Below are 18,701 nucleotides of genomic sequence, written 5' to 3'. Positions count from 1 at the left end.
CCCGCTCTCTCTCCCCCTGACCCCCGCTCTCCCTCCCCGTGACCCCCGCTCTCCCCCTGACCCCCGCTCTCTCCCTGACCCCCGCTCTCCCCCTGACCCCCGCTCTCTCCCCCGCTCTCTCTCCCCCTGACCCCCGCTCTCTCTCCCCCTGACCCCCGCTCTCTCTCCCCCTGACCCCCGCTCTCTCCCCTGCTCTCTCCGCCTGCCCCCCGCTCTCCCCATGCCACCCGCTTCCCCCTGCACCCTCCCCCTGCCCCCGATCTCTCCCCCTTTCCCTGAGCTCTCTCCCTCTTCCCCCTGCTCTCTCCCCCCCTTCCCCCCCCCCCCCCTTCCCCCCCCCCCCTTCCCCCTCCCCCCCCTTCCCCCTCCCTCCCCCTCCCCCCCCCTTCCCCCTCCCTCCCCCCCTCCCCCCTTCCCCCTCCCTCCCCCCCCTCCCCCCTTCCCCCCTCCCTCCCTCCCTTCCCCCTCCCTCCCCCCCTTCCCCCTCCCTTCCCCCCTTCCCCCTCCCTTCCCCCCTTCCCCCCCCTCCCCCCCCTCCCCCCTTCCCCCCCCTCCCCTCCCTCCCCTCCCCCCTTCCCCCTTCCCCCTTCCCCTCCCCCCCTCCCCCCCCTCCCCCCCTCCCCCCCCCCTCCCCCCTCCCCCCCCCCCTCCTCCCCCTCCCCTTCCCCCCTCCCTCCCTCCCTCCCTCCCTCCCTCCCTCCTTCCTTCCCTCCCCTCCCCTCTTTCTCCCCCTTTGCCCTCTGACCTCTCCCTATCGGCTCTCCTCGCGCAGACCGGAAACCGGAAGTGTGGTTTGTTGCTGTGGTCCGCGGTGCTCTCTGGGAGTTGTAGTTTCCTGTATCCGTTTCCAGGGTAACGGGGCCTAGCAGTCAGGCTTGGAGCCTGAGGCCTGCTGAACTGCAGCCAATGGCAGTACAGGCCCTGGATTCCCCCCTCCTCCCACTCACAACACACTCTGTGTGGGAAGGTTAATTACAAATTAAATATTAAACCAGAGGAGAAGAAATTATTTATTATCCATCAAAAAATTCTGCGTCACTGGAGAGTGACCCTGGGGAAAAGCCGGAGTTAAAGTTACTCTCAGTGGCCTCGAAATCTCACCCAACCCCCTGACGCCCTAGCACCTGGGGCTCCCTCCACATTTCATGCCCATCCCATCACCCAAAAGCCCAACACAGCATGGCCAAGATAGGGAACTCAGACAAGATGCTGAGGGAGCGCCGCACTGTCGGAGGGTCAGTGCTGAGGGAGTGCCACACTGTCGGAGAGTCAGTACTGAGGGAGCGCCCCACTGTTGGAGGGTCAGTGCTGAGGGAGCGCCGCACTGTCGGAGGGTCAGTGCTGAGGGAGAGCCGCACTGTCGGAGGGTCAGTGCTGAGGGAGTGCCGCACTGTCAGAGGTGCCGTCTCTCAGGACGAGACATTACACTGCCTGCCCTCTCGGCTGGGGGTAAAGGATCCCACACCTGCTGAGTAACAGGTGGAGCAATGCGTCTGAGGAGCTCATGTGCCCAGGGTCTATGATGAGCTGTGAGAATGTTTTTAATATTTTCCCTCTCCCTGTGCCAGTTTTTCTCCTTGTACTGTCTTTGCATATTTTAATCCAGTAAATATAACAACAACCTGCATTTATCTAGCATGTTTTACCCAATAAAACATCCCCAAGGGGCTCCACAGGAGTGTGAATCAGACAAACAAATAACCCCGAGCCACATACGGAGATATTAGGGACAGGGGACCCAAAGCTCGGTCACAGAGGTCAATTTTAACGAGCATCTTAAAGGAGGAGAGAGAGAGAGAGAGCGAGGCAGAGAGAGAGAGAGAGTGACAGAGAGAGGGAGGGGGAGAGAGAGAGAGAGAGAGAGAGCGAGAGAGAGAGGGAGAGACCAAGGGAGATGGAGAGGTTTAGGGGGGGGAATTCCAGAGCTCAGGGACCCCCCAGGCAACTGAAGGCACGGCCGCCAATGGTGGAGCGATGGGAATCAGGGGATGGTCAAGAGGCCGGAATTGGAGGAGCGCAGAGATCTCGGAGGGTTGTAGGGGCTGGAGGAGGTTACAGAGATAGGGAGGGTTGTAGGGGCTGGAGGAGGTTACAGAGATAGGGAGGGGTGTAGGGGCTGGAGGAGGTTACACAGATAGGGAGGGGTGTAGGGGCTGGAGGAGGTTACAGAGATAGGGAGGGTTGTAGGGGCTGGAGGAGGTTACAGAGATAGGGAGGGTTGTAGGGGCTGGAGGAGGTTACAGAGATAGGGAGGGTTGTAGGGGCTGGAGGAGGTTACAGAGATAGGGAGGGTTGTAGGGGCTGGAGGAGGTTACAGAGATAGGGAGGGTTGTAGGGGCTGGAGGAGGTTACAGAGATAGGGAGGGGGTGCAGGGGCTGGAGGAGGTTACAGAGATAGGGAGGGGTGTAGGGGCTGGAGGAGGTTACAGAGATAGGGAGGAGTTTGGGACCAAGGATATGAAGGTTCTTATGGAGGTGTCGATGGGGGGGTCCAGGAGTTGGGGGCTGTGTTGTCTGATCGGAGGGGTCAATGGGGAAGGAGCTCTCACAGTGGAGGGACTTCCCTCGAGAATGGGACTCCTGCTTAGCCCTTTCCAGGATCTGATGTGCTGGATTTCCCCCCCCCACTCACCCCCCAGTTTTACTTTATGATGTAGAGACAATTAGGTGATGTCATATTTTAATGTAAACAGCAGCTGGTTGCTCTGCTTTAAGGCCCAATCCCTTTAAGAGTGGGTCCCTGGCTGAGGGAGGTCCCTCGGTGGGGGTGGGGGACAATGTGATGTTAAGGAGCTTGGTGATGTCACTCAATTTGCGGATTGTGGGAAATTGAAGCCAAAACACCATTGTTCTCCCTCCCTCCCTCTCAGGAATGTGAAAGGCAGAGAGAGAGAGAGAGAGAGAGAGAGAGCGAGAGAGACAGAGAGAGAGAGAGAGAGAGACAGAGAGAGAGATGCTGCAGAGGTTGCTTGTGTCAAAGGAGATTCCACTCTGAACCTTGGAGGAAGGACCAGGCATTTAACAGGACTCGAGACTGTTAAACCCCAGCAGGATAATTGAAAGTCAACAACACTGACTGACAGATCACTCTGTCTTACTGCTGGTGCTCCGCAAGACAGTTACTAAGGTAACCTTCATCCTGTGGGTTTCCATTTTGTCTTTTAATTGATTGATCTTTCTTACAGCATCTTCATCTCTCCCTCTTTCACTGTCTCCATCTCTCCATCTCTCTCTCTATCTCCATCTCTCTCTCTATCTCTGTTTCTATCTCTCCCTCTCTGTCTCCATCTCTCCATCTCTCTCTCCATCTCTTCCTCTCTCACTGTGTGTGTCTCTCTCTCTCTCCCTCTGTGAATGTGTCTCTGTCTATGCATCTTTCTCTTTCTCTCTCTCCCTCCATCTCTCTTTTTCTCCCTCTGTGTGTCTGTCTCTCTCTCTCTCTCTCTCCCATTTCTGTCTCTGTCTCTCCCAACCTTTCTCCCTCTGTGTGTCTGTCTCAGTCTATGCATCTCTCTCTTTCTCTCTCTCTCTCTCTGTCTCCCTCTGTCTCTCTGTCTGTTTTCAAACCCCTCACTTGCCTGTGGATGCTGCAGGGTAACTCGATGTATTTAATAATGAGGTGGAGGGGGTGAACTGTGTCTAATGATTAATCTACAAATTGCAGCGATCCTGCAATAGCTCAAACCCTTTAACCCCACCTTCAGACATGAATTGGACCCTTCCCTCCTGTGAATATCATATTAACCTGCGACAAGCTGAATTTAAATAAAACACAGACTGACTCATCTCTGCAGAGACCCTGGTCCTTCTGCATTTCCAAACATATTATATAATTGTTTAATTTACATTAAAAAGAATTTAGTGCAAAATCTTATTTCGTAAAAATTCATTCTTTGGGTCTTTCCAAACCTCGCCATTGCAATGATTCAGAAGCTTTTGCTCCTCCAGTTTGGAAAGAGTTTTATTTTGGGGGATTTTATTCAAATCATCTTCTCCTCACTGCGTTGGCAGCTCCGCATTGCGTCTGGCCGATCCGTGGAGCGTTGCTGCCGCTCGGTGGCGGCCGCCGGAACTGCAGCTGCTTGTGGCCAGGGCAAAGTGGGGATGGGGGTGCAGCTTTGGGTCAAAATGCTTATCAGCGCAGCCCCTGTCTCACAATAAGTGCCCCCTGGTGATATTGATGCAAGCACTGTGTGTGTGTGTGTGTGTGTGTGTGTGTGTTTTCTTTCTGGTGGGGGGTGGGGGCAGGAACAATGCTACAGAGGGGGACGTGGGGTTGTGAGTGAAGCTGGGGTATGTCAACTTGTGACTGGTTTGACCACCTGGTGAAGAGAGGGGGAAATGCTTTAACACTCTTCTCCGTAGCCGCTGTGAGAGAAATCGTGCAACTCCCCCCCTCCACCTTTTCCCGCACGTTTAACCTTTTCTAAAACGTGGGGTACAGTCGACCATGGGGGGCATCGCAGCCGAGCCTGGTCTCCACCACTCCGCCACCTCCCCCTTTTGCTGCCCCCAAAACACAGAGGCGCCAAGCTCGATCGGGGTTCCAGGTGAGTTCGGCTAACTGCAGGGAGCAGGGATCCAGCCTGAGATTTTATTATCCCTGCTCCGGTGACCTGTGCTTAATTGAACAACTCTGTCCCCTGGTGCCCTGTGTTACAGACAGGAGGGGGATTAATTTAAACAGCCCTGATTTCTCCACTCATTACCCATCAGTAAACAGAAACCAGTCACAAGTTTGCAGATCTGGCTGGGGAAACTGGAACTGTTTTATACTTGGAGAAGAGGAGATTTGATGGAGGCGTTCAAAATCCTGAGGGGGTCTGCACGGCGCAGGCAGAGGGGGAAGGGTTGAGAAGGAGGGGGCACAGATGCAGGGTCACCGGCCAAAGAAGCAATGGCCACAGGAGGAGAAACTTATTCACACAGCGAGGGGTTAGGGTCTGGAACGCGCTGCCCGAGAGTGTGGTGGAGACAGCTTCAATCGAGGCTTTTAAAAGGGAATGAGATTAGTATCTGAAATAAAAATAAATTGCAGGGTTGCAGGGGGAAAGGCATGGAGTGGGACTAGGCAGAGATGCAGCACATACACGATGGGCTGAATGGCCTCCTTGTGTGCTGTAACTATCTGATTACATGATAACCAACTCTGTCCCCTGGTGCCCTGTGTTACGGACAGGAGGGGGATTAATTTAAACACCCCTGATTTCTCCACTCATTACCCACCAGTAAACAGAAAGGTGTTTTTGAATCTTGGGAATTCCCTTTCATAATTGGAAGCATATTTTTCCCAACCCTTCAGTTTTGGAGTTATCCAATCCTCTATTAATAGCCCCATAGCAAACTCGAGATGAGGTAAAATAAGGTTTGTTTATTTTCCACACACAAAACAGAGGAAAGGGGCTTCACAATGTCCATTCCTTTTTGCACTCGTACATCAAAAGAGGGATAAGGGAAAGCAAAGGGCAAGACCATGATAAAAATAAGAGTTATGGTTTTGTGTGAGTCTAGAGTCCAGAATCAAAAGTCCAGTGGCGTATTCCTTCAGAGGTTAGCAAGCTGAAACTTGCAGGGTGATCCGACTTTCCAGAAATGAGGACTTCCACGATGGAGGAAGGCACATAGAGATGAATGAGTCTTATAGGCACCGATAGAGGAGTTCCAAAGCTCCAGTAGTATACAGGGGTAGATGAGGATCAGTCACTTTATCTAGACAGAGCTCCTTCTGCTGCTACCTGTTAGATGGTAAAATGGTTGACTGCCTGGGTTCAGTTCTACACGGCAATATTACAAGTTCTGGCAGCTTGGTGTAAGTCACGCGACATACCTCCCACTTCTCCTGGATGTTGGACAAAGGATATATTTTCCCAAGTCTGGAATCTTGAAGTATTTAATAGAGGAGTCAGGGGCCCTTTTGTCCTTTGCAGACACATTGTCTCAGATGGCCAGAGCTCTGCCTTAGAAATGTAAAGGGGGTTGGTGCATTTCTTTGAAATTTGATTGTCTGCAGTCATAGATGGCATTAGCCCTCTTTAAAAATAAAGAGGTCCCTGCTGGTTTCTGAAGGTTAGAAGTTCCTCTTCTATGAGTCATGACTAGTCAGAATAAAGCCTTGTCTATTTTTAAAATAAAAATAATAGTTTTATAAAGTAGCCAGGTTGCTGTTGATATATAAAAGCAAAATATTGTGGACGCTGGAAACCTGAGATAAAATCAGAAAATGCCGGAAAAACCCAGCAGGTCTGGCATCACCTGTGGAGAGAGAAACCGAGTTAATGTTTTGAGTCTGTAGGACTCCTCTTCAGAGCTAAAGAGAAGAAGAAATGTGATGGATTGTATAGTGTTTAAGAGGGGGGTGGAGCTGGTGAAGCAAGGTAGAGGGTCAGGGATAGGTCCGAGCTGAGGAGAAATTAGACAAAGCTGCCCTGGACACAGGACAAAGGGAGTGCTAATGGTAGTGTTAAAGACTAAAGAAGGTGCTGATAGTGGCAGAATGTGTTACTAGCAGAACAAGGGTCAGTGCTCTGTGAAAGCACAACATAGGAACAAGTGACAGATTGCTGGGGGTGGGGTGGGGGCAGGTGGAGGGGGGAGGGTTTAAAAATGAATAAATAAATAAAAATATTTAAGAATAAAAATAAAAGTTAAAATTTAAAAAATAATAAAAATTTAATTTGGAAAAGGGGTGGGGATGGGGGAGGGAGCTCACGACCTAAAGTTGTTGAATTCAATATTCAGTCCGGAAGGCTGTAAGGTGCCTAGTCGGAAGATGAGGTGTTGTTCCTCCAGTTTGCGTTGAGCTTCACTGGAACAATGCAGCAAGCCAAGGACAGACATGTGGGCAAGAGAGCAGGGTGGAGTGTTAAAATGGCAAGCGACAGGGAGGTTTGGGTCATTCTTGCGGACAGGCCGCAGGTTTTCTGCAAAGCGGTCGCCCAGTTTACGTTTGGTCTCTCCAATGTAGAGGAGACCACATTGGGAGCAACGAGTGCAGTAGACTAAGTTGGGGGAAATGCAAGTGAAATGCTGCTTCACTTGAAAGGAATGTTTGGGCCCTTGGACGGTGAGGAGAGAGGAAGTGAAGGGCCAAGTGTTGCATCTTTTGCGTGGGCATGGGGTGGTGCCACAGGTGGGGGTTGGGGAGTAGGGGGTGATGGAGGAGTGGACCAGGGTGTCCCGGAGGGAGCGATCCCTACGGAATGCCGATAACGGGGGGGGGGTGAAGGGAAGATGTGTTTGGTGGTGGCATCATGCTGGAGTTGGCGGAAATGGCGGAGGATGATCCTTTGAATATGGAAATGTCGATTTATATTTTTTCCTTCCTGTCTTCTGGCAGGAACACCTGACTCTCCTTAACTCTAACCTTGTTTCCTGTTTTTTCTCTCTCTCTCTCCCTGTCTCTCTCTCTCTCTCTGTCTCTCTCCCTGTCTCTCTCTCTCTCCCTCTCTGTCTCTTTCTCTCTCCCTCTCTGTCTCTTTCTCTCTCTGTCTCTCTCTCCCTGTCTGTCTCTCTCTCTGTTTCTTTCTCTGTCTCTCTCTTTCTGTCTGTCTCTCTCTCTCTCTCTCTCTCTCTCTCTCCCTGTCTCTCTCTCTCCCTCTCTCTCTCTGTCTCTCTCTCTCTGTCTCTCTCCCTGTCTGTCTCTCTCTCTGTTTCTCTCCCTGTCTCTCTCTCTTTCTCTCTCTTTGTCTCTCTCCCTCTCTCTTTCTCTCCCTGTCTCTCTCTCTCTGTCTCCCTGTCTGTCTCTCTCTGTCTCTCTCTCGGTCTCTCTCTCTCTGTGTCTCTCTCTCTCTTTGTCTCATTGTCTGTCTCTCTCTGCCCTCCTCTCTCTCTCTCTCTCTCTGTCTCTCTGTCTCTCTGTCTCTCTCTCTGTCTCTCTCTCTGTCTCTCTCTCTGTGTGTGTCTCTTTCTCTCTGTCTCTCTCTCTCTGTCTCTCTCTCTGTCTCTCGTCTCTCTGTCTCTCTCTGTCTCTCTCTCTCTCTGTCTCACTCTGTCTCTCTCTCTCTGTCTCTCTTTGTCTCCCTGTCTGTCTCTCTCTGCCCTTCTCTCTCTCTGCCTCTCTCTCTCCATCTGTCTCTCTCTCTCCCTCTCTCTCTCCTTCTGTCTCTCTCTCTCCCTCTCTCTCTCTCTCTGTCTCTCTCTCTCTCTCTGTCTCTCTCTCTCTCTCTCTCGCTGCCCCTCTCTCTCTCTCTCTCTCTGCCTCTCTGCTTTTGTTGGCTCCTTAGGTCTTATTATGTCCACCATGGTCTATCCAAGGGACGAGAAACTGGAGAAATTGACCCAAGATGAGATTGTAATGAACACAAAAGCTGTGATTCAAGGCCTGGAAACCCTTAAAAATGAGCACAACTCCATCCTCAACACACTGCTGGACACCATGAAGTCCCTGCAGAAAGACCAGGACCCCAGTGTGGTCCAAGAGAAATCCTCCCTGCTCCAGAAATCTCTGGAGAACATTGAACTGGGGCTTGGGGAGGCCCAGGTAAGACTGTCAGGGGGCTTGGGACAGGTTTCATTGGCACTTGTCAATGGGAGAGTGACACCGGAGCAGGGATGAGGGACTTCAGTTCATGTGGAGAGACTGGGAGAAGCTGGGATTGTTCTCCTTAGAGCAGAGAAGGTTAAGGGGGAGATTGAATCGAGGCGTTCAAAATCAGGAAGGGTTTGGATAGAGTGAATGAGGAGAAAGTGTTTCCAGTGGCAGGAGGGTCGGTAACCAGAGGGACACAGATTGAAGAGAATCGGTAATAGAGCCAGAGGGGGAGATGAGGAGAATGTTTTTTTTACACAGCGAGTTGTTGTGATCTGGAAGGCGCTGCCTGAAAGGGCGGTGGAAGCAGATTCAGTAGGAACTTTCAAAAGTGGGGAATTGGATAAATACTCGAAAAGGAGAAATTTGCAGGACTGTGATAGAGAGAGAGAGTGGGGTCAGGGTGGGGGAGAGAGTTGGGGGGGGGACGTGGGACTAATTGGATAGATCTTTGAAAGAGCCAGCACAGGCACAATGGGCTGAATGGCCTCCTCCGGGGCTGTGTATGTCTGTGAGATGGGTTGAAAGGAGGTGGAATCTGGGAAGGGAAGGGGGGTAACTAGGTTGGGGCATCTGGGAATGATGGTTCAGTGGGAGCAGGTGATCTGGAATTGGGTTTCTGGGAGGTGGGCCAGGGAGGGAGAGATCTGGAGAGGGAGGTATTGGGGGGGGGGGAAAGGGGGGAGGGGAGGGAGGGGGTATCTGAGGACCGGGCAGTAGAAATGTGTGGGCGGTGGGTGTTAACAGGATCCTAGCTGATTGGTGAAGTTGAAATGAAGACACAGAGCATTTCTTTGCTTGTCCTGTCTCATGGCTCTACTCCCACTCTACCCAGTGTCCCAGCTATCCCCTATTTATACATGTTCAAAGACCATTAATACCAATCACTTGTTTCTCTTAACATTAACAATATATTTGATAAAACATTAAGGGCAGAATTTTACGGCAATGGGATTTCACGTTCCCGCTGAAGCCGGTGAGGTTTAGAATGTCTCGCCACATTTTACTGCCCCCTCCCCACTGAAACAGGGGGTGGGGGGGGTAAAATTCTGCCCCACCAGTGGGGTTACAGGTGCTCTGACTGTGTGCGTGTGTCTCTCTCTCTCTCTCTCTCCCTCTCTCTGTGCCCAGGTGATCATCGCATTGTCCAACCACCTGAACACTGTGGAGTCGGAGAAACAGAAACTAAGAGCTCAGGTAAGGAGGCTGGTCCAGGAGAACCAGTGGCTGAGAGATGAATTGGCCGGGACCCAACAGAAGCTCCAGCGCAGTGAACAAACTGTGGCCCAGCTCGAGGAGGAGAAGAAGCACCTGGAGTTCATGAACCAGATCAAGAAGTTCGATGAAGACGTATCACCTTCGGTGAGTGTCGGGGGTGAGGGGCAGGGCTCGGGTGAGGGGTGGGGGGCACACGGTGTTAAACACCGGGGCCTGGGAGGGGCGGGGGGCACAACGGTCGGTCTGTGTGTGTGTGTGTGTGTGTGTGTGTGTGTGTGTGTCTGTGTGTTTCTGTGTGTGTCTATGTGTGTGTGTGTGTCTGTGAGTGTGTGTGTGTCTGTGTGTGCGTGTGTGTCTGTGTGTGTGTCTATGTGTGTGTGTCTGTCTGTATGTGTGTCTGTGTATGTGTCTGTGTGTGTGTGTGCCTGTGTGTGTGTGTGTCTGTGTGTGTGTGTGTGTGTCTGTCTGTGTGTGTGTGTGTGTGTGTGTGTGTGTGTCTGTCTGTGTGTGCGTCTGTGTGTGTGTGCGTCTGTGTGTGTGTGTGTCTGTGTGTGTGTGTGTGTGTGTGTGTGTGTGTGTCTGTGTGTGTATGTGTGTGTGTGTGTGTGTGTGTGTGTGTCTGGGTAATTAAACTGGGGGAAGATTCATTGAGACAGCTTGTCTGTGGGATCTGAGAGATGAAAGGCAAAGGTTTGCTAGATGCATGCATTTGTAATGAGAGGCTATGGTGAAGCCATATAAGTAAATAGTTTGGGTTTTAAAATTTGCATTAGGTGATAGGCAGGGACCTGACTTTTCAGCTGTTAAATTTCAAAGGGAGTTTAGAAGTGATGGGGGACTTTTACAACTTACCAAGTTTTCACAAGTGAACAAGGGAAGACTATTACATTTTATTTTACCTGAATGTGGAAGCAGTAGGAAGACATGAAAGATGTTTATATTTTGGAAAAATTGAGTTCAAAGAGGTGCCGAGGACAATGGAATCTAAGACCAAATGGAGAAAGGATATTTAAGGAAAGATGTTTAGCTGAGTTGTGTTGGCCGTGTTGGGGGAGATGACCTGAGACCAGGTCTGTGCTGTGGGAAGTTGTGAATTTGAAGCAGCCATCCAGTTTCAAGCCAGAGAAGTTTTTGTTTTCAGAAGGCAGTCTGTTTCTGAACCTTTCCCGGATTTCCACAGCAGAGTGGAAGAGAGTGAGAAGTCATGTGGTATACCTTTTACTAAAGTGGCAGCAGCTTTGCTTTGGGTAATATTACTGGATTTTTCTGGTTAAAAATCTCTAAGGGAGCTGTTGCCATTTAGTCCACCTGTGTGTTCTGACCAAGTGGGCTTTTTTGGGGGAGTGTTTTGTAAGATTGTTTTAACTGTATAACTTTACTCTTGTGCGTTTAAGTTTTTATTCTACTTGTTAATAAATTTTAAAATCTGAAAAGTGTTACTGGGATTCTACGCTTTTGGGATCGGGGTTTCCCCCTCGTTTTCAAAGCACATAATAAAAATAAGGTTGTGATGCTTCAGACGAGTTTCCCTCTGGGATCTTGGCCTGCTCAGCGAGCCGGAACAGATTGGCTGATTATCTGGGGTAGTGCCAGTTAAAGCAGTTTCAGGATGGAACGCTGAGCTCAGGGTTGAACAGGACACTGAGGTTGCAATTCGGTTCCGCCTGAGACAGTGGACAGGGAGCGAGATGGAATGGCGCTGCTTTTACAATCCTGCAGCGCAGTTAAGACCGGATCTCGGAGGAGGAGGCTGGCAGCCCAGACCAGGAGGAGGCGCAGTGAGAGCTGGGAGGGAAAGGATAGCTGGGGGTGAGCTGGGTCACTACACACGCGGAAGCTGACCTGCACCCGGGGCGACAAGAGAAGCCACGGTTCTGGCTATGATCAAATAGGTGAAGACTGGGACCGAGCGAGGGGGAATCCCACTGAGTGAAGACCACTTTGCAGAAGGGGCAGAATGGTGGGAGCCGTGTCGAGGTTCAGCAGGAGAGGATCAAGGCCAGATCGGTCACAGTCACAGAGGGTGATCATTGCCACTTGGGCTGGTGCTGGAGCAAGGGGCGAGAGATTCCGTCACTTGGACTTGGAGGGAAGGAGGAGCACTGGGGACAACAACGTGCCCGGAGGGAAGGGACGCTGGAGGGAGGGGTGATTTGCAAGGACAGGAGTGATCGAGAGTGGTTTTCATTCAGGGAGGGGTTGGAAATGTGGGAGGGACAGTGCCTGAGGATAGTGAACCTTTTGAACCATCTCAGCTAGCCTGGGGGAGGCGATGGCGCAGTGGTATTGTCGCTGGGCTAGTAAACCAGAGACCCCTGTAACGCTCTGGGGCCCTGGATTTGAATCTCACCACAGCAGATGGTGGAACTTGAATTCGATAAAAGTCTGAAATTAGTGAATGATGATCATGAAACCATTGTCGATTGTTGTTAAAAACCCATCTGGGTCACTAATGTCCCTTTAGGGAAGGAGATGTATCCTCCTTACCCAGTCTGGGCCTACATGTGACTCCAGACCCACATCTGGGAACTAGGGATGGGTCATGAATACTGACCTGGCCAGTGACACCATGAATAAAAGGGACCAGGGAGGGAAGTTTGGTTGGGGTGAATAGAGTGTGAAAGTCAGGATATTATTTGAAATGTTGGAACCCCCCCCCACTTGGTGTGTTGGACCCAATTCTGGGCTTCAGGTTTGGGGATTTAGGGATGAGTGAAAAGGCTCTTTGAAACGTGTATTTAAAATCGCAAAGGGTTCAGACAGAGAGAGACGATAGTCGAAGGGGGTGGGGGTCGAGAATCAGAAGAGGCAAAGTCTCGCAAGAGCAGAGAGGACACTGAGGGGGAACTTGCTGTTTGCGGAGAGTGCTCTGCCTGACCAGGTGGTGGAAATGGGTTCAGTGGAGGGTTTCAAAGGGAATCGGATAAGTATTTGGCAGGAGGTGAACGTGACAGGGATTTGTGGAGAGAGCGGGACTAGCTGGACTGTTCTCTGAAAGAGTCTGCCCAGGCCTAACGGGTCCCAGCTCCTCCTCCTGTGTGATCCCATTGTCAAAGCGTTTTAGGGGGTGACTAGTCTGTCATCAAAAGCCGAGAATTCATCAACTCATCGAAATTATTGCTAAGAGGTGTCGATGTGATGTGAGGGAAAATGTTTTCACCCAGAGGGAGGTCGGAATCTGGAACAAACTTCCCGAAAGACTGGCAGAGACAGGTTCGATCGAGGGATCGAGAAAGGAATTGGATTGCTATCGGAAAAGAGAGAATGTGCAAGATTATTGAACTGATCCTTCAATCATAGCCATTCAACAGCTAGATTTTATATAGAGAGGGAGAGTCTCACACAGAGTATTCAGTTATAATAACATGGGTATAGTGTGCAAAGGAATTCAATTCCCAGGATAAACAGAACTGTTAAACTTACTTCAACTGAATAAATTAAAACTGTCACCCAGAGACAGGAGGAGCACCAGCCCGTGATTCCTCCCCCTGGCCTGGGTGAGGGATCTGGGGTCTACCCCACTCCGCTCCGCCCAGCCCACAACAGCAGGGAAGGAGTGGGTGGGGTGGAGGGGGCGAGGGCCTTGGGGTGGAAGCTGCGACCCACAGCCCAGGGGTGGGGGGTTGCGAGTTCCTGCTCACGCTATTGGTTAACCCATGCTGGGAAGAATCGGAAACTGCCTCCCCCAGTCGAATTGCCGACTAACAATGACTCAATCTTGAGTCACGGATCAGAGGCAGCAGCTGCTGTGGAGCTGTGGGAGCATTAGTACTTCCACTTACCCTGACTGGGTACACAGCCAGAGAGTATGAATGGGTGGCAACATACCATTGGCATTGCAGAGATATTTTTATGAGATAACATTCAGGCACCATAACTGGTGCTGTATCTGAGAGTGTTTAACAGGAACAATGTACAGGAACACCGTGCTGTACCTGTCCTGGGAGTGTTTGATGGGGACAGTGTAGAGGGAGATTTACTCTGTATCTAACCCCGTGCTGTACCTGTCCTGGGAGTGTTTGATGGGGACGGTGTAGAGAGAGCTTTACTCTGTATCTAACCCCGTGCTGTACCTGTCCTGGGAGTGTTTGATGGGGACAGTGTAGAGGGAGCTTTACTCTGTATCTAACCCCGTGCTGTACCTGTCCTGGGAGTGTTTGATGGGGACGGTGTAGAGGGAGCTTTACTCTGTATCTAACCCCGTGCTGTACCTGTCCTGGGAGTGTTTGATGGGGACGTTGTAGAGGGAGATTTACTCTGTATCTAACCCCGTGCTGTACCTGTCCTGGGAGTGTTTGATGGGGACAGTGTAGAGGGAGATTTACTCTGTATCTAACCCCGTGCTGTACCTGTACTGGGAGTGTTTGATGGGGACAGTGTAGAGGGAGATTTACTCTGTATCTAACCCCGTGCTGTACCTGTACTGGGAGTACTGATCTCCTTCCTCTCGATGAAGACATGGTTCCTCTCTTTTCGAACAGGATGATAAGAGTGGTGATTCTGCGAAAGACGGATTGGATGACCTCTTCCCTAATGATGAAGAGCAAACACAAGGTGAGGATCTTCATTCAGATTAGTGTAGATTTCAGGATTCAATTGGGCCACCCACCCCCTGATCATCCTCCTAATCCTGTAACCTCCTCCAGTCCCTACACCCCTCCCTATCTCTGTAACCTCTTCCAGTCCATACAACCCTCTCTATCTCTGTAACCTCCTCCAGCCGCTACAACCCTCCCTATCTCTGTAACCTCCTCCAGCTCCTGCAACCCTCCCTATCTCTGTAACCTCCTCCATCCCCTACAATGCTCCCTATCTCTGTAACCTCCTCCAGCCCCTAAAACCATCCCTATCTCTGTAACCCCCTCCAGCCCCTACAACCCTCCCTATCTCGATAACCTCCTCCAGCCCCTACAAACCTCCCTATCCCTGTAACCTCCTCCAGCCCCTACAACCATCCCTATCTCTGTAAACTCCTCCAGCCCCTACAACCCTCCCTATCTCTGTAACCTCCTCCAGCCCCTATATCCCTCCCTATCTGTGTAACATCCTCCAGCCCCTACATCCCTCCATTTCTCTGTAACCTCCTCCAGCCCCTACACCCCTCCCTATCTCTGTAACCTCCTCCAGCCCCTACAACCCTCCCTATCTCTGTAACCTACTCCAGCCCCTACAACCCTCTCTATCTCTGTAACCTCCTCCAGCCGCTACAACCCTCCCTATCTCTGTAACCTCCTCCAGCTCCTGCAACCCTCCCTATCTCTGTAACCTCCTCCATCCCCTACAACGCTCCCTATCTCTGTAACCTCCTCCAGCCCCTAAAACCATCCCTATCTCTGTAACCCCCTCCAGCCCCTACAACCCTCCCTATCTCGATAACCTCCTCCAGCCCCTACAACCCTCCCTATCCCTGTAACCTCCTCCAGCCCCTACAACCATCCCTATCTCTGTAAACTCCTCCAGCCCCTACAACCCTCCCTATCTCTGTAACCTCCTCCAGCCCCTATATCCCTCCCTATCTGTGTAACATCCTCCAGCCCCTACATCCCTCCATTTCTCTGTAACCTCCTCCAGCCCCTACAACCCTCCCTATCTCTGTAACCTCCTCCGGCCCCTACACCCCTCCCTATCTCTGTAACCTCCTCCAGCCCCTACAACCCTCCCTATCTCTGTAACCTACTCCAGCCCCTACAACCCTCCCTATCTCTGTAACCTCCTCCAGCCCTTACAACCCTCCCTATCTCTGTAACTTCCTCCAGTCCCTACACCCCTCCCTATCTCTGTAACCTCCTCCAGCCCCTACAACCCTCCCTATCTCTGTAATCTCCTCCAGTCCCTACAACCCTCCCTATCTCTGTAACCTTCTAAAACCCCTACAACCCTCCATATCTCTGTAACGTCCTCCAGCCCCTACACCCCTCCCTATCTCTGTAAACTCCTCCAGCCCCTGCAACACTCCCTATCTCTGTAACCTCCTCCAGCCCCTACACCCCTCCCTATCTCTGTAACCTCCTCCAGCCCCTACTCTCCTCCCTATCTCTGTAATCTCCTCCAGCCCCTACACCCCTCCCTATCTCTGTAACCTCCTCCAGCCCCTACAACCCTCCCTATCTCTGTAATCTCCTCCAGTCCCTACAACCCTCCCTATCTCTGTAACCTTCTCCAACCCCTACAACCCTCCATATCTCTGTAACGTCCTCCAGCCCCTACACCCCTCCCTATCTCTGTAAACTCCTCCAGCCCCTACACCCCTCCCTATCTCTGTAACCTCCTCCAGCCCCTACTCTCCTCCCTATCTCTGTAATCTCCTCCAGCCCCTACACCCCTCCCTATCTCTGTAACCTCCTCCAGCCCCTACAACCCTCCCTATCTCTGTAACCTCCTCCAGCCCCTACAACCCTCCCTATCTCTGTAACCTCTTCCAGTCCATACAACCCTCTCTATCTCTGTAACCTCCTCCAGCCGCTACAACCCTCCCTATCTCTGTAACCTCCTCCAGCTCCTGCAACCCTCCCTATCTCTGTAACCTCCTCCATCCCCTACAACGCTCCCTATCTCTGTAACCTCCTCCAGCCCCTAAAACCATCCCTATCTCTGTAACCCCCTCCAGCCCCTACAACCCTCCCTATCTCGATAACCTCCTCCAGCCCCTACAACCCTCCCTATCCCTGTAACCTCCTCCAGCCCCTACAACCATCCCTATCTCTGTAAACTCCTCCAGCCCCTACAACCCTCCCTATCTCTGTAACCTCCTCCAGCCCCTATATCCCTCCCTATCTGTGTAACATCCTCCAGCCCCTACATCCCTCCATTTCTCTGTAACCTCCTCCAGCCCCTACACCCCTCCCTATCTCTGTAACCTCCTCCAGCCCCTACAACCCTCCCTATCTCTGTAACCTACTCCAGCCCCTACAACCCTCTCTATCTCTGTAACCTCCTCCAGCCGCTACAACCCTCCCTATCTCTGTAAACTCCTCCAGCTCCTGCAACCCTCCCTATCTCTGTAACCTCCTCCATCCCCTACAACGCTCCCTATCTCTGTAACCTCCTCCAGCCCCTAAAACCATCCCTATCTCTGTAACCCCTCCAGCCCCTACAACCCTCCCTATCTCGATAACCTCCTCCAGCCCCTACAACCCTCCCTATCCCTGTAACCTCCTCCAGCCCCTACAACCATCCCTATCTCTGTAAACTCCTCCAGCCCCTACAACCCTCCCTATCTCTGTAACCTCCTCCAGCCCCTATATCCCTCCCTATCTGTGTAACATCCTCCAGCCCCTACATCCCTCCATTTCTCTGTAACCTCCTCCAGCCCCTACAACCCTCCCTATCTCTGTAACCTCCTCCAGCCCCTACACCCCTCCCTATCTCTGTAACCTCCTCCAGCCCCTACAACCCTCCCTATCTCTGTAACCTACTCCAGCCCCTACAACCCTCCCTATCTCTGTAACCTCCTCCAGCCCTTACAACCCTCCCTATCTCTGTAACTTCCTCCAGTCCCTACACCCCTCCCTATCTCTGTAACCTCCTCCAGCCCCTACAACCCTCCCTATCTCTGTAATCTCCTCCAGTCCCTACAACCCTCCCTATCTCTGTAACCTTCTCCAACCCCTACAACCCTCCATATCTCTGTAACGTCCTCCAGCCCCTACACCCCTCCCTATCTCTGTAAACTCCTCCAGCCCCTGCAACACTCCCTATCTCTGTAACCTCCTCCAGCCCCTACACCCCTCCCTATCTCTGTAACCTCCTCCAGCCCCTACTCCCCTCCCTATCTCTGTAATCTCCTCCAGCCCCTACACCCCTCCCTATCTCTGTAACCTCCTCCAGCCCCTACAACCCTCCCTATCTCTGTAATCTCCTCCAGTCCCTACAACCCTCCCTATCTCTGTAACCTTCTCCAACCCCTACAACCCTCCCTATCTCTGTAACGTCCTCCAGCCCCTACACCCCTCCCAATCTCTGTAAACTCCTCCAGCCCCTACACCCCTCCCTATCTCTGTAACCTCCTCCAGCCCCTACTCTCCTCCCTATCTCTGTAATCTCCTCCAGCCCCTACACCCCTCCCTATCTCTGTAACCTCCTCCAGCCCCTACAACCCTCCCTATCTCTGTAACCTCTTCCAGTCCATACAACCCTCTCTATCTCTGTAACCTCCTCCAGCCGCTACAACCCTCCCTATCTCTGTAACCTCCTCCAGCTCCTGCAACCCTCCCTATCTCTGTAACCTCCTCCATCCCCTACAACGCTCCCTATCTCTGTAACCTCCTCCAGCCCCTAAAACCATCCCTATCTCTGTAACCCCCTCCAGCCCCTACAACCCTCCCTATCTCGATAACCTCCTCCAGCCCCTACAACCCTCCCTATCCCTGTAACCTCCTCCAGCCCCTACAACCATCCCTATCTCTGTAAACTCCTCCAGCCCCTACAACCCTCCCTATCTCTGTAACCTCCTCCAGCCCCTATATCCCTCCCTATCTGTGTAACATCCTCCAGCCCCTACATCCCTCCATTTCTCTGTAACCTCCTCCAGCCCCTACACCCCTCCCTATCTCTGTAACCTCCTCCAGCCCCTACAACCCTCCCTATCTCTGTAACCTACTCCAGCCCCTACAACCCTCTCTATCTCTGTAACCTCCTCCAGCCGCTACAACCCTCCCTATCTCTGTAACCTCCTCCAGCTCCTGCAACCCTCCCTATCTCTGTAACCTCCTCCATCCCCTACAACGCTCCCTATCTCTGTAACCTCCTCCAGCCCCTAAAACCATCCCTATCTCTGTAACCCCCTCCAGCCCCTACAACCCTCCCTATCTCGATAACCTCCTCCAGCCCCTACAACCCTCCCTATCCCTGTAACCTCCTCCAGCCCCTACAACCATCCCTATCTCTGTAAACTCCTCCAGCCCCTACAACCCTCCCTATCTCTGTAACCTCCTCCAGCCCCTATATCCCTCCCTAT

The 18,701-nt window shown here is 52.0% G+C and overlaps 2 protein-coding genes across 3 annotated transcripts in view; one reads left to right on the top strand and one right to left on the bottom strand.

Moving 5' to 3' along the window:
* rnaseh2c (ribonuclease H2, subunit C) overlaps positions 1 to 791 on the bottom strand; it is a 64,164-nt gene extending 63,373 nt beyond the window's left edge. The window contains exon 1 of one of the 2 annotated variants that reach the window (XM_041182047.1): positions 746 to 791. The gene's annotated coding sequence lies outside the window, so the exon portion shown is untranslated. The remainder of the gene's footprint in view (positions 1 to 745) is intronic. The other variant, XM_041182046.1, reaches the window with a different exon arrangement.
* Positions 792 to 3,076: 2,285 nt separating this feature from the next.
* Positions 3,077 to 18,701, top strand: part of LOC121274705 (kinesin light chain 2-like) — a 42,592-nt gene continuing 26,967 nt past the window's right edge. Inside the window, exons 1-4 of the mRNA XM_041182025.1 lie at positions 3,077 to 3,127; positions 8,223 to 8,479; positions 9,659 to 9,889; positions 14,227 to 14,299. Coding sequence (XP_041037959.1) covers positions 8,231 to 8,479; positions 9,659 to 9,889; positions 14,227 to 14,299 — 553 coding nt within the window. The 5' untranslated portion in view covers positions 3,077 to 3,127; positions 8,223 to 8,230. The remainder of the gene's footprint in view (positions 3,128 to 8,222; positions 8,480 to 9,658; positions 9,890 to 14,226; positions 14,300 to 18,701) is intronic.

This window comes from Carcharodon carcharias (assembly GCF_017639515.1).
Source record: "Carcharodon carcharias isolate sCarCar2 chromosome 37 unlocalized genomic scaffold, sCarCar2.pri SUPER_37_unloc_2, whole genome shotgun sequence".
NCBI lineage: Eukaryota > Metazoa > Chordata > Chondrichthyes > Lamniformes > Lamnidae > Carcharodon > Carcharodon carcharias.
Note: the sequence above shows the minus strand (reverse complement) of the source record. Positions and strands in the feature narration are given on the sequence as shown.